Below are 12,619 nucleotides of genomic sequence, written 5' to 3' on the forward strand. Positions count from 1 at the left end.
GCGCATCTCTGGCTGTTTCCGACATTTTAGTGGCTGATTCATGCACGATTAATGGACGACTGAACAATAACTCTCGTTATCGTTCAGTCGTCCATTAATATCTGCTTGTGGGAGCGCCTTAACTCGCCTCAATGGTCTCTAGTCATAGCCACAAGGTGGCGCTGCACGCGGCTTATTACTGGCCTCTAGTGACTGTAAGCAGGATAGATGATCCAGGGCCGTAGCTAGGGTAGTGCGGTCGGTGCCATCGCACAGGGCACCACAGGTCAGGGGGCGCTGTTTGGGCCTCTCAAATTTTTGTTTATTATCATTCTTGCTTGTAGCTTCCTCTTATTTCATCCCCAGCATCTCCTGGCCTCTCCCATCTCTTCCCTGGCCCTTCCCCATGAAGCCATTCCCCTTTTTTGGGTGCATCATGTCCCTTTGAAAAATGAGGGCGGCGCCAATGCGCTTTCCGGCACAGGGCACCAAATGGTCTAGTTACGGCTCTGAGATTATCTATAGGTAGATGTGTCTTCATAATATGGCTCCAGTTTCCCACCATACATAGAAATCTAATACATTTAGGCATTGGGAGTGCTGTGCCAGTGTCTGCAGCTGATTTGTGTCTGTCTTGTTGACTACAGCTCTGGATTGATGGGTCTGGAGCTCCCCCGCTGTCACCCCAACAGAAGGAGGAGGATTTCTTTGCGTCACATGTGGAGGTATCGCTAGCTGGGGCTTTCATCAGCTGTGGACTTGCCTCATGGGCATCCTGTACACTCTGATCATATGGGGAGGGGGGGGGGATTCACAGCCATTTACACTATAGATCTACAATCCATTGTATATAGAGGAGCCTTAACACTGGCGTGGTCTCTGCTTTTCCCCGTACAGGTCAGTAATGTGGACTGGGAGCAGCCGCAGGTTCCGTTTGAGTCATTAGTCGATGTTGGTCCGACTTCCGTCCCTGACAGCAAAGACGGTATAAAGGGGGTCCTCAGCCGCTGTTCAATGAATATTAATGTGTGGGGAGGGGGGAGGACAACCTACTCCTGTTGGGTAACTGCTACAATCTGACTGAAGGGTGGGGGCAGTTTTGTGGTTATGGGAGATCCTTAAGAGTTGCTCCAGTGAAAACTGATTATTTACCTTTTTATAATTAAAATGTTTTTTTTTGGGGGGGGGGGGGATGGGTACAGGATGCCGTAGGTTACAGCTCTAGGTAAGTAGCCCAAACCTAACGCTACCCCTAACCTTCCCTCCCTGGTGCCTAAACCTAACCCCCCCCCTAGTGCCTATCCTAAACCCCACTACTTACCTTTTGGGATTCCGTTGGTCGGGATTTTGGCATTTGAGTTCTGAACGCCAGAATACTCGCTGTTGGGATTCTGAACGTATCCATTTTTTTTTCATTCTGGATTCAATAACCGACTTTGCGCCAGTATCCGTCTTTCCCCCCTGCGAGCCGCTCAGATGGGTAATGCGGCCTGTGAGTGTTGCTTTTGGTCTTGTTCCCCTTGGCCTCCTGCCTTGTGCTCGCAGTCCCACAGCTCCTGGACAGTCACAGTCTACACTTCTCTACTTCCAGAATATACCCAATTATTTATCACGTGGCTTCTGCCATCTTCCGCGTTCATTTGTGGGAAGTGATCGACAGCTTCACAGCCAATCATTTGCCCCCTCCACGTTAAGCTACACAGATACTGGCCGTTCCGCCCCCCGGGACTCCTGTGTAGCAGAGCAGGATATAGGGCAGGGAGCTTGGGCATCATTTTGGACTGGGTCAGTATTGGATGCAGACTCTGTATTAACGTCATTAAGTAACACTTGTGTTGTAGTTTCAGGTGAAGCAGAGGTGGGGCCGAGCGTGGATTGCCTCAGTATGTCCCCAAAAGCCGCACTAGGTAAGCGCTGCTATTGCTTCATCGTTGGCGATTATACTTGTACTGCGGAGGCGTTCTCCTTGCCCGCCCTCTCGTGCAGTTCTGCTTGTTGTCGTGGTAATACGTGATATAGTGCTGCTATAAATGTGTCCTGTTTTTGTTTTTTATCTTCCATGTTGCAGCTGATTCAGGGAGTTTATTACCTGCAGGAAGCACACCTACCAAAGGTGACTCTCCTCCTGTGCTAGCTGCTTCCGCCCCTCTCCTCCACCTCCCGCACTCCTGTCCTACACCGATCTACTTCCTGATTAGCCGTGTAAAGGGCCAATAAACCTAAAACACAAACGTTTTGCACGTGTATGGAAATGTCCGTGTCCATCGGCATGGCTATTGGCAAGAAGTCAGATGTGCATAGGGAAAATCTTTCCCACCCGCTTCATTTGTTTTTGGATTTATCGTCCCTTTGTCTTGGCAGAAATTAAGATTTCAAGTGACTTTATGGCTAAGACCACAGGCTCCAGCAGTAATGAGTCTGTATGCAAATGTTTCCATCCCTTGACAAAAGTCAAATATTGAAATCTCTAGATGAGGCGTGTAATCGGTCCTACAATAGCAAGCGCCTTCCTGCCACTTGTCACATTGGGGGGGCGATTCAATTCAGCGGGAATTGTTTTCCGGCTTAGCTTGGCGCTAACAGCCTCGCGTCCGGCACTTTAGTCGGAGAATGCCGCTTCTCGCAACAAAGCACCCAGGTTAAGTCACGAGAACTGGCATTCTCAGACTTAACTACCTCCCATTGGAGTAAACATCGCGGTGAATTGAATGAATAGTTCTGGCGCTATTCAAGTCCTGGTAAATTGATTCTACCCCCATTGTAAATTGATTCTACCCTCATTGTAAGATGGACACAGCAGGGAGTATTAATTTGAGCTATATATATATATTTTCAAGGTATGGAAAACTTTACATCTCCCCAATAATATGATGATTTACTCAATGATAATAGCTTTACCCTATACTCTGTAGCCACATGGTAGGGTGTGAGGCAGTAGCACAGAATCACTTTCACAAGCGTAACGAATTTAGGTCTCATTCACACCGGTGTCACTTTCAGTAGTGCGCTGTGCACAGGACTGCCGCCTCTTTCCACGATACACGTGTAAATGTCGCTAGAAGTGTATTTTGTGGATTAGTGTTACAAGTCTACAGGAGTATTCAGAGGCTGCAGCTCTGTTGTGTTTTACCTCCTGTCACCTGCAGGTGTCGCTGTTGCTACTTTTTCATACAGACACAGCTTATAATATTCACTCTGTACTTCTGTCGTGAAGGACATTGCGGAGTTCAATTCTATGTAATATTTGAACCCTGTGTTATTGATCTCCTTTAAACTCTGCAGCATCTTAATTATTTATTACCAGTTATCTACATAGCGCACACATATTCCGCAGCGCTTTACAGAGCATATCTGGCCATTCACATCAGTCATTGCCCCAGTGGAGCTTACACTCTATATTCCCTACCACATGTACACACACACACTAGGGTTAATTTTTGGTGGGAGTCAGTTAAGCTACCCGGAGGAAATCCACGCATGCACAGAGAGGTCATACAAACTCCACACAGTGGTGTGAATTGAACCCACGACCTCAGTGCTGTGAGGCAGTAATGCTAACCATTACACCGTGACCACTCCTGTGTAATAGTCGCATGTCAGTCCTATGCACAGTACACCCTGCCATACTTATTACATACCGCAGGGCACAGGTTTGAGTTCCGCTGCTGCCGGAGGGGGGGGGGATCCGGGCTCTGCTCATGGCGCGGATGTAATTCCAGCTTTATCTCTGCGCTTTTCTCGTGTGCTTCACACGAGATCGGGAATGATCGCTGCGTAATTCATTCTCGCCGATGCGCTTGGCTTATTACGTGTTGTGCCGTCCGTCTTTCTGCCCCCCAATAACCCAAATGTATTGACTTGCAGATATCAGCTCAATAATTAAGAAGAAACCAGGCACAGCTAAGAAAGGGGTAAGTGCAGAGCTGACACAACGCTGCAGGGTCCTGTATCTGACGCCAGTTAAACGCAAATCTTGTATTTATTATAAGCTGCGAGAGAGAAATATATTCTGATTTAATCTTACCCCGGATTTCCCCCGCAGCCGTGTTACACAGCCAAATGTAACAGCGTATTCTCTTCCCTCCTCCAATATCGCAAAGCGCTATAGGCAGCCCAAGGGGGCTCGTGCCACTGGTTCCGATCTGCAGCCGGGAAGACGCGCAGGCGTTCCCCGCAGCGCCTGCAGATCGCAACCTATGGCACGGGCCCTCCGGTGTTTTTAATGCTTTTATTTGTTTTTTCGGAGGACTTTGGAGGGGTTACACCTATCTGTAATCTAAAGATGCCTATCCACAACATTGTAATCGTACAGACGTTACTCTTCCCCTGCAGTGCCAACACTGAACGATATGCCGCTCAGTGCAGGCACCCTCCCTCATCCCTGAACATGGTCAATCCGTCGTTATCAGCAGATTGACCGGCGTGTTCAGGCGATGATTGATGTCGAAAACGACCAGCGGGAGCGCGCATCGCTGGTCGTTTGCGACATTTTCATGCTCGATTCATGCACAATTAATGAGCGATTGCACAGTTATAATGTCATATTCGTGCAATCGCTCATTAATATCCGCTAGTGGATACGCTGCTTTACACTGCATAAAGGTCATACTTTTATCTTTTGTATAGATGTAAATGTGCACTGCATCTCATCCTCTCATTAAAACCATGCCCTCCGGTGGCCAGATCAGGAACTGCTGAAGGTACAGTCCTGTGTCTTCCCCGCCTGTCAGGAATGTTTGTGGATGTGTGACCGGTCACTAGTGCATATGGTAGTCCAGTGATGCTTTCGGAGGAGAGGAGCAGTCCAGCCCTAGCTAGGCACGTCGCAGCATGCGTGACGCGGCAGTGCTCCCACTAACGCCATGCTCTCATTATCGGTCTGCACTGCGGCACACACAGACTGCCTCCATTGTCCTGAATTGTGGAATTAGGAGCCACACCGAGCACGTGCTGGGCGTCACATAATGTAATTGTGCATGTTTCAGCTTGGAGCGAAGAAGGGAGGTCTGGGTGCTCAGAAGGTGAGCAGCAAGAGCTTCAGCGAGATAGAGAAACACGCCCAGGCTGCCGACAAGATGAAGGAGCAGGAGAAGGTGAACACCAGCAAGAAGGCCGAGGAGCCTCTGTGAGTATCCCAGCCAGCCGGTGGCCTCCTTACACCCACAGGGAACGGACGCAATGCCATCATAATTGATACATTTGTCTAGACCAAAGGTTCTTAAACTCTGTCTTCAGAACCCCACACAGGTCACGTTTTGCAGGTCACCCAGCAGGTGCACAGGTGTATTCATTACTCACTGACACTTTTTAAAAGATCCACAGGTGGAGCTAAATATTTCACTTGTGATTCTGTGGGGAGACCTGGAAAACATGCACTGTTTGGGGTCCTGAGAACCCAGTTTGAGAACCTGTGGTCTAGACGCCTTGCTGCATACGCAAGGCAGCACGGTTGGTGCATCTGTGTGGTGTTTGTATGTTCTCCCCTGTGTATGTGTGGGTTTCCTCCAGGTGCTTTGATTTTCTTCCAAATAACCTACTAGTTTTTTGTGTGCGTGTGTACAAGCGCTAGGGAATATAGATGGCAGGCTCCACTGGGACAGGAACTGATGTGAATGACTGTATATGCTATGTATTTTCTGTAAAGCGTTGCGGAATGTGTGATTTAATAGATAAAACCTGTCCCAGTGGAGGATACTATTTGACATACAGTATGAAATACAGCTGTGTGTGTCCATTCAGTGAAAAGAGAACAAAAAAAGCTAATTTCTGATGTTAGAGCGCCCTCTAGTGGCCATCAGTGGATTTACCTGACTCCAGATTGCCTTAATTTGAGCGATTTATTGTGAGATTTGAACTAGGGCTACACAGCGACTATCGGGAACGGAGTATGGCGTATAATGGACACGAGATGAGATTTCAAGCTGAGCAGTTTTTTGTACAACATGTGAATTAAGCATCCAAGGTTCCTCCATCTTCTTATCTGCCCCACATCTCTCCCTACCAGCGTGGCATCTATGCGCCTGGCCTACAAGGAGCTGGAGATACAAAAGCAGAAAGACGACGAGAAGCTGAAGCACATGCCCGCTAAGAAGAAGGCTGAAGCCGAACGGCTCGGCATGGGTTTCGGCAATCGCAGGTAAGGCGCTCGCTGTGAGGAGAGAGAAATGTACATGTGTAAAAATAAAATACATGGTCATCCAGCTTCTTCCCCTTGTGCGTGTGTCCTCCCCTGTGCTGATGAGACCTTTTATCTGATGTAACTGTACCCGCATCGCAGTTATAAATCCGATGTTACCCTGTAAATGTCCTTATCCTGACACTAATGTGCGCTATGTGTTTCCTGTCCTCGCAGCGGGATCTCGCATTCCGTGCTCTCGGAAATGCAAATCATTGAGCAGGAAGCCCCGAAAATCGCCAAATCCAAAAAGATTTACCAGGAGGAGGAGCCGGAGGATTTCGTGTTCATCTCCTCTCGGTCACGGTGAGACACCTTTCATTTGTATGTAACCGGTAACCAATCTTAGAGCTGCAATATGTCATTTAAGTGGTCCTAAAAACACTTTTTTAGCTGAAGTTCTGTTGTAAAGTAATAGGGATTTGGAATAAGTCAGCAGGAGCTGACAATCCCGGTCGCCTTGCGTCCAGCATCGCGTGGAGCATAACGACTATATTATTACTACGCAATGATCCATTTAATAATAATAATTTAAATGATTGTACTAAAAAAATAACTAAAATTAAAATATAGTGCCTAATCCCTTTCTTAAAAAATTAGTATAGAAATGGCACTGGAGGTCCTGCGGTCACTGAGCTCAGCGCGTTCCCCGGGGGCTGTAACGGAGACCCTCATTGGTTCTTGTCGGCTTCTATCTTTTTTTTTTTTTTTCTTTCTCTTTAAACTAATATTGGGGTTGTAGAAATCCTCATCCTGTAAACGTTCCCCCTCCTCTAACCCTATAACGTGACATTTCAACTTCCAGAGTTTTGTTTCTGTACCCAGATATATTTGTTACTTTAGGGACTTGTGGTTCCTTTGTCACAGAGTTGGGTTTGCTGTATAGTTAATAGACCTGATTTGAGGGATATGTACGGTTTTAATTTCCGGATACAGAGGTGAATGCGGGTCTGCTGCAATTAAACCCGCAATGCGTGCGTGTTGGAAAAACGAGGATATTCATAAGTATGCCGACTTGTACACATCTGCGCAACCGCTGCTCCCTTATCCATACACTTTTTCATGACCGAGGGCGGCACATTTTTATTTAGAAAAGTAATACTTTACCTTTGACGGGCCGCTACAGATATGTAGCATGTTGTGAATTGTGGGTGCTAATGTGTGACTCGGAAGCAGCGATGGCCTACTGAGAGGAGACATGCAGGCTGCGGGGGCAGGGAAGCAGCGATGGCCTACTGAGAGGAGACATGCAGGCTGCGGGGACAGGGAAGCAGCGATGGCCTACTGAGAGGAGACATGCAGGCTGCGGGGACAGGGAAGCAGTGGTGGCCTACTGAGAGGAGACATGCAGGCTGCGGGGACAGGGAAGCAGTGGTGGCCTACTGAGAGGAGACATGCAGGGACAGGGAAGCAGCGATGGCCTACTGAGAGGAGACATGCAGGGACAGGGAAGCAGTGGTGGCCTACTGAGGGGGAGACGTGCAGGGACAGGGAAGCAGCCGGGGCCTACTGAGAGGAGACATGCAGGCTGTAGGGACAGGGAAGCAGCGATGGCCTACTGAGAGGAGACATGCAGGCTGCGGGGACAGGGAAGCAGCGATGGCCTACTGAGAGGAGATATGCAGGCTGCGGGGACAGGGAAGCAGTGGTGGCCTACTGAGAGGAGACATGCAGGGACAGGGAAGCAGCGATGGCCTACTGAGAGGAGACATGCAGGGACAGGGAAGCAGTGGTGGCCTACTGAGGGAGACGTGCAGGGACAGGGAAGCAGCCGGGGCCTACTGAGAGGAGACATGCAGGCTGTAGGGACAGGGAAGCAGCGATGGCCTACTGAGAGGAGACATGCAGGCTGCGGGGACAGGGAAGCAGCGATGGCCTACTGAAAGGAGACATGCAGGCTGCGGGGACAGGGCGGCAGCGATGGACTACTGAAAGGAGACATGCAGGCTGCGAGGACAGGGAAGCAGCGATGGCCTACTGAGAGGAGACATGCAGGGACAGGGAAGCAGCGATGGCCTACTGAGAGGAGACATGCAGGCTGCGGGGACAGGGAAGCAGTGGTGGCCTACTGAGAGGAGACATGCAGGCTGCAGGGACAGGGAAGCAGCGGTGGCCTACTGAGAGGAGCCATGCAGGCTGCGGGGACAGGGAAGCAGTGGTGGCCTACTGAGAGGAGACATGCAGGGACAGGGAAGCAGTGGTGGCCTACTGAGGGGGAGACGTGCAGGGATAGGGAAGCAGCGGGGGCCTACTGAGAGGAGACATGCAGGCTGTAGGGACAGGGAAGCAGCGATGGCCTACTGAGAGGAGACATGCAGGCTGTAGGGACAGGGAAGCAGCGATGGCCTACTGAGAGGAGACATGCAGGCTGCGGGGACGGAAGCAGCGATGGCCTACTGAAAGGAGACATGCAGGCTGCGGGGACAGGGCGGCAGCGATGGACTACTGAGAGGAGACATGCAGGGACAGGGAAGCAGCAGTGACCTACTGATATATCCTGTACATTGTCCGTGTAGCCAGAGCTCCCATTGTGTTATCACGGACACTGCTTTTACACCGGACAGGCCTGATCACCCCTGCTTGTGTTTCACATTCCAGGTACCGAGAAGACCCACCCGAGCCGGCCACCAGTTCATTTCTTAATTGGGAAGATCAATCTGACGATTTCTGGAAAAAAGGTTCATCCAACGACGACTCCGAAATAGCCTTCAGCTCCAAGACCACCAGCTATGATGACAGGTGCGAGAATCTCACTTCTCCTCCACCGTGATTAATCATTTAGGATAGTCACAGGTTCATAGACAAGGCCTACATTACAGAGAGTGTCCCCCATTAATGTGCTGGGTAATGAAGAACTGGGTCCACCACTACCCCCCGACTGATTAGTAGTCGGGTAACTGACGATGTGCTTACCCACTGCAGCCTCTGTCATCTTGACGTTGCAACCATTGCCTAAATGTGATGTAAAAATGGATGTGGACTGTATTTACGGTCATTTTGGACAGTGAGGGCCTTTATACAATCTTATACTTTCAGTTTATATACAGTGGTTTTAGTTTCTTTCCTATTTATTTTTTTTATTTTTTTACTTTTTCTATAGCGTGAATAACGGAATTGTTGTGTGCTATTTATTTTAGACCGGCCACTCGCCGTAAACATGACGTAGAACCAGCCCCAGTTACGGACGATGCCCAGAAAAAGTTTGGAAATGCAAAGTCCATATCTTCAGACATGTATTTTGGAAAACAGGACAATGCTGATGTGAGTGCGCTTTGTGCTGCTGCGTCTAGTAGTGCGTTACCATGCCAGTAGCCCCATTTCATCCATTTGTGCAATATGGTGGTTTTTCTGCCTGCTTACGGAAGCTGTCGGCCATTGGGCATCCGGTCTAAAGATCTACAGTAAAAAGGTAGACAATGTCTAGATAGACACCAGATGTTAGGCAATAGGTCGACCGGGTCAAAAGGTCGACATGCAAATGGTCGACATGTGATTTCTGTTTTTTAGGGTTAGGCGCTTACCGGAGAGTTAGGCGCTTATCCCAATGGTGAGGGTTAGGCACTAGAAGGGACAGGTAGGGTCAGGCACCAGGAGGGGAGGGTTAGGATTAGGCACTAGAAGGGGACGGTTAGGGTCAGGCACCAAGGGGAGGATTAGGGTGAAGATTAGAGTTATGAAAATGGTCAAAAACTTTTTTCTGTCGACCTTTTGACTATTTGTACCAGTCAACCTTCTTACATGTCGACCTATTGCCTGTCTAACATCTATCTAGACATTCTCTACCTTTTTACTGTAGATCAGTGGTCTTCAACATTTGGCCCTCCAGCTGCTGTGAAACTACACATCCCAGCATGCCCTGCCACCGTTTCGATACAACAGCATGCTAAAACTCTGGCAGGGCATCCTGGGATCTGTAGTTCCACAGCAGCTGGAGGGCCAAAGGTTAAAGACCCATGCTGTAGATCCTTCAATCCACATCCGGCCATTGATACAAGTCTAAGATGTATTTGCCTGGCACCAGCAGCTGAGTGTCTCCAGGGGGTCATTGAACAAACCTGTGGCTGATCAGGTGACCTGACTGCTCCTGCAGCACAGAGCGCTTCAGCAGACATGTTCCGGTCATGCAGACGACGTAATCTGTCCCCTCTCGTCTGTGAGAGGACGGGCTACATGGTATGATGTGACACGGTCATGGATGTTAACGGGAGACCACCGAGCTTAATGGAAAGAGGGAGTGAGACAGAGGTCACCGGTTTCTTCTTCCGTATAGCTAGGTGTCACCTCGGAGAGTGTGCGCTTGTATACACTGAATTATACGGCTGGTATGTTGATACAGGTGTCTGTATTATGGTGGGTGAATTGTAATCTGCCATATTCTTACATCTCCTTCAGTACGAGACGAGAGCCCGGCTGGAGAGACTCTCAGGAAGTGCGGCCATCAGCTCCGCCGACTTGTTTGATGAGCAGAAGAAACAGTCTCCAGGTAACGAGTTGCCCCCCCCCCCAATGTCTCTTAGCTTTCTGTAACAATAATATTAAGGAAAGCCATGATTACTGCTAGATTTACCTGTAGGGAAGAGAGTATATGTCCTGAGGGGGCAGACTGGTACCTAAAGACGTAACTTGTACCTAAAGCGAGGCCACGTTCTGCGGGTCGGGGGGCCTACCACCAGCGAGCAGCATGTTTAGGAAGGACCTTCCATCTTTAGTCTGTGCAGCATAGTGGCTCAAACCAGGGGGGGGGGGATGGGGGGCTGGCTGGCTGCGGAGATCAACATCGCAGTACCCGGCTCCCCTGCCAGTATAGTACCAATATCTTCTGTAGGTGGGCTGAGGCCCTACACCCCACATCATGGCCTTTTAGCCTGAAAGCGCTGTAGGAGAAGATGCTCCCTGTGTAAGGAAAGCTAATGAGATGTTAGTGGAGGAATGTGCTGTCACTCTAAGGGACCGCAGACTATAACGCCTCCGGTACTCCCATGGGAGGAGAAGGAACTCTTATAGGTTAAAGGAACTGGGTCAGGGGAGGGACCCGGCCTATACAATCAGGTAACCGGAGAGTGTTCCATTGGAGAAGTACATATCCGTATACAGACCTATAATCTACACCTACAAAACCAGGCGCTCTACACTGACCAGTCTATGACCTAGGAGAGATGAAGAGGCCAAACATTACAGGAGATACAGTGCTGTATTACATACACTACACTTATAGCATAAGCCGTGTTCTACCGACATGTAATACAATCAAACGTTGGGAATTACATGTAATATATCTTCGGTAATAGGTTTCCCACCCGAAGGAGGGACAGCGATGAAGAACGCTCTAGTCATTGCGGATCACCTGTAGGAGGGATATAGAATGACAGAAAAGACACCAGCAAGGGGCCCAAAGGGATTCTTCCCCGCATTAATAGATAAATGTCCGATATTCCAAATATCCTTGGGTATGGGAGAGTGACAGTATTCTAACCCTAACCATCCAACCTTAGTGCCTAAACCTAACCCCCCTGGTGGTGCCTAAACCTTACTCTGTCCACTCCCCATCTTCCCCCCTCCCCCACCCCCCTTTGAACAGGGAGAATGACCCAATAAGTGCCTTTAGCGTCCCTAAGGCTACAGAGTCCCCAATGTGTGTGTGTGTGTATGTATATATGTAACGAAAGGAGGCAGCACTTAGAGGCTTGTATCAACTGAAGACAAAAGCTGTGTTTAATTCAACGTTTTGAGGACTGTACCCTCTTCATCACCATATTATCATGAGTGCTAATTATCACACAGTCCCCTTGCTAATCAGTGGGGATAGGGTATAATTACTGTCCTGCCGCCGGTGCGTGGAGGGGACGGGGACCCGGATACAAGCCGCATGAGCTGTGGCGGGTCCTCTCTGATTGTGGCCAGGGACCCGGATACAAGCTGCAGTGAGCTGTGGCAGGTCCTCAAAGTCCAGCAACTTCCCACGTTGCAGGCGGACTGTGGTCATAGTCTGCTTGTAGTATTGAGAAAATAAATAATACAGAAAAAAGGGTTGGAGACAGCCCTCAGTGCACCCGGCTCCTCCGGCACAAAGCTAAACTGATGTTGGGTGGGGTATAGAGGAGCAGGAGCCAGCTACTCTTCTAAAGAAATTTAAAGTGCCAGGCTCCACTCTCTCAGCTGTCTATACTTCATTGTATATTCTTCAGTGCCCCCTAGTGGATGAAGGAGAAAGCAGATTTCTCAGTCAATGTATTTTTTTTTTGCAGCAAATTACAATATATCCAATGTCCTGCCTTCAGCGCCAGATATGGCAAACTTCAAACAAGGTGTGAAATCCGTGGCGGGGCGGCTCTCCGTACTGGCCAATGGTGTTATGACGACAATCCAGGTTTGTATTTTTGGTGGAAAAAAAAAAAAACAGTAGTTGAATTATGCAGTATGGTTACAGAGCACAAGGAACCCGACGCGTTTTGGAGAAGATCTGTT

At 49.1% G+C, this 12,619-nt stretch overlaps 1 protein-coding gene across 4 annotated transcripts in view; it reads left to right on the plus strand.

Annotated features, from left to right (window-relative positions):
• ARFGAP3 (ARF GTPase activating protein 3) overlaps nt 1-12,619 on the plus strand; it is a 43,623-nt gene that overhangs the window by 15,529 nt on the left and 15,475 nt on the right. The window contains exons 5-16 of one of the 4 annotated variants that reach the window (XM_088476835.1): nt 627-704; nt 877-964; nt 1,821-1,886; nt 2,048-2,092; nt 3,844-3,890; nt 4,965-5,104; nt 5,984-6,115; nt 6,332-6,460; nt 8,753-8,893; nt 9,292-9,415; nt 10,547-10,637; nt 12,400-12,521. In XM_088476835.1, the coding sequence (XP_088332961.1) occupies nt 627-704; nt 877-964; nt 1,821-1,886; nt 2,048-2,092; nt 3,844-3,890; nt 4,965-5,104; nt 5,984-6,115; nt 6,332-6,460; nt 8,753-8,893; nt 9,292-9,415; nt 10,547-10,637; nt 12,400-12,521 (1,203 nt within the window). The remainder of the gene's footprint in view (nt 1-626; nt 705-876; nt 965-1,820; nt 1,887-2,047; nt 2,093-3,843; nt 3,891-4,964; nt 5,105-5,983; nt 6,116-6,331; nt 6,461-8,752; nt 8,894-9,291; nt 9,416-10,546; nt 10,638-12,399; nt 12,522-12,619) is intronic. The other 3 variants (XM_088476836.1, XM_088476838.1, XM_088476837.1) reach the window with 3 other exon arrangements.

The sequence above is a fragment of the Taudactylus pleione genome, unplaced genomic scaffold (genome assembly GCF_031769625.1).
Source record: "Taudactylus pleione unplaced genomic scaffold, aTauple2 ptg000196l, whole genome shotgun sequence".
Classification (NCBI taxonomy): Eukaryota; Metazoa; Chordata; class Amphibia; order Anura; family Myobatrachidae; genus Taudactylus; species Taudactylus pleione.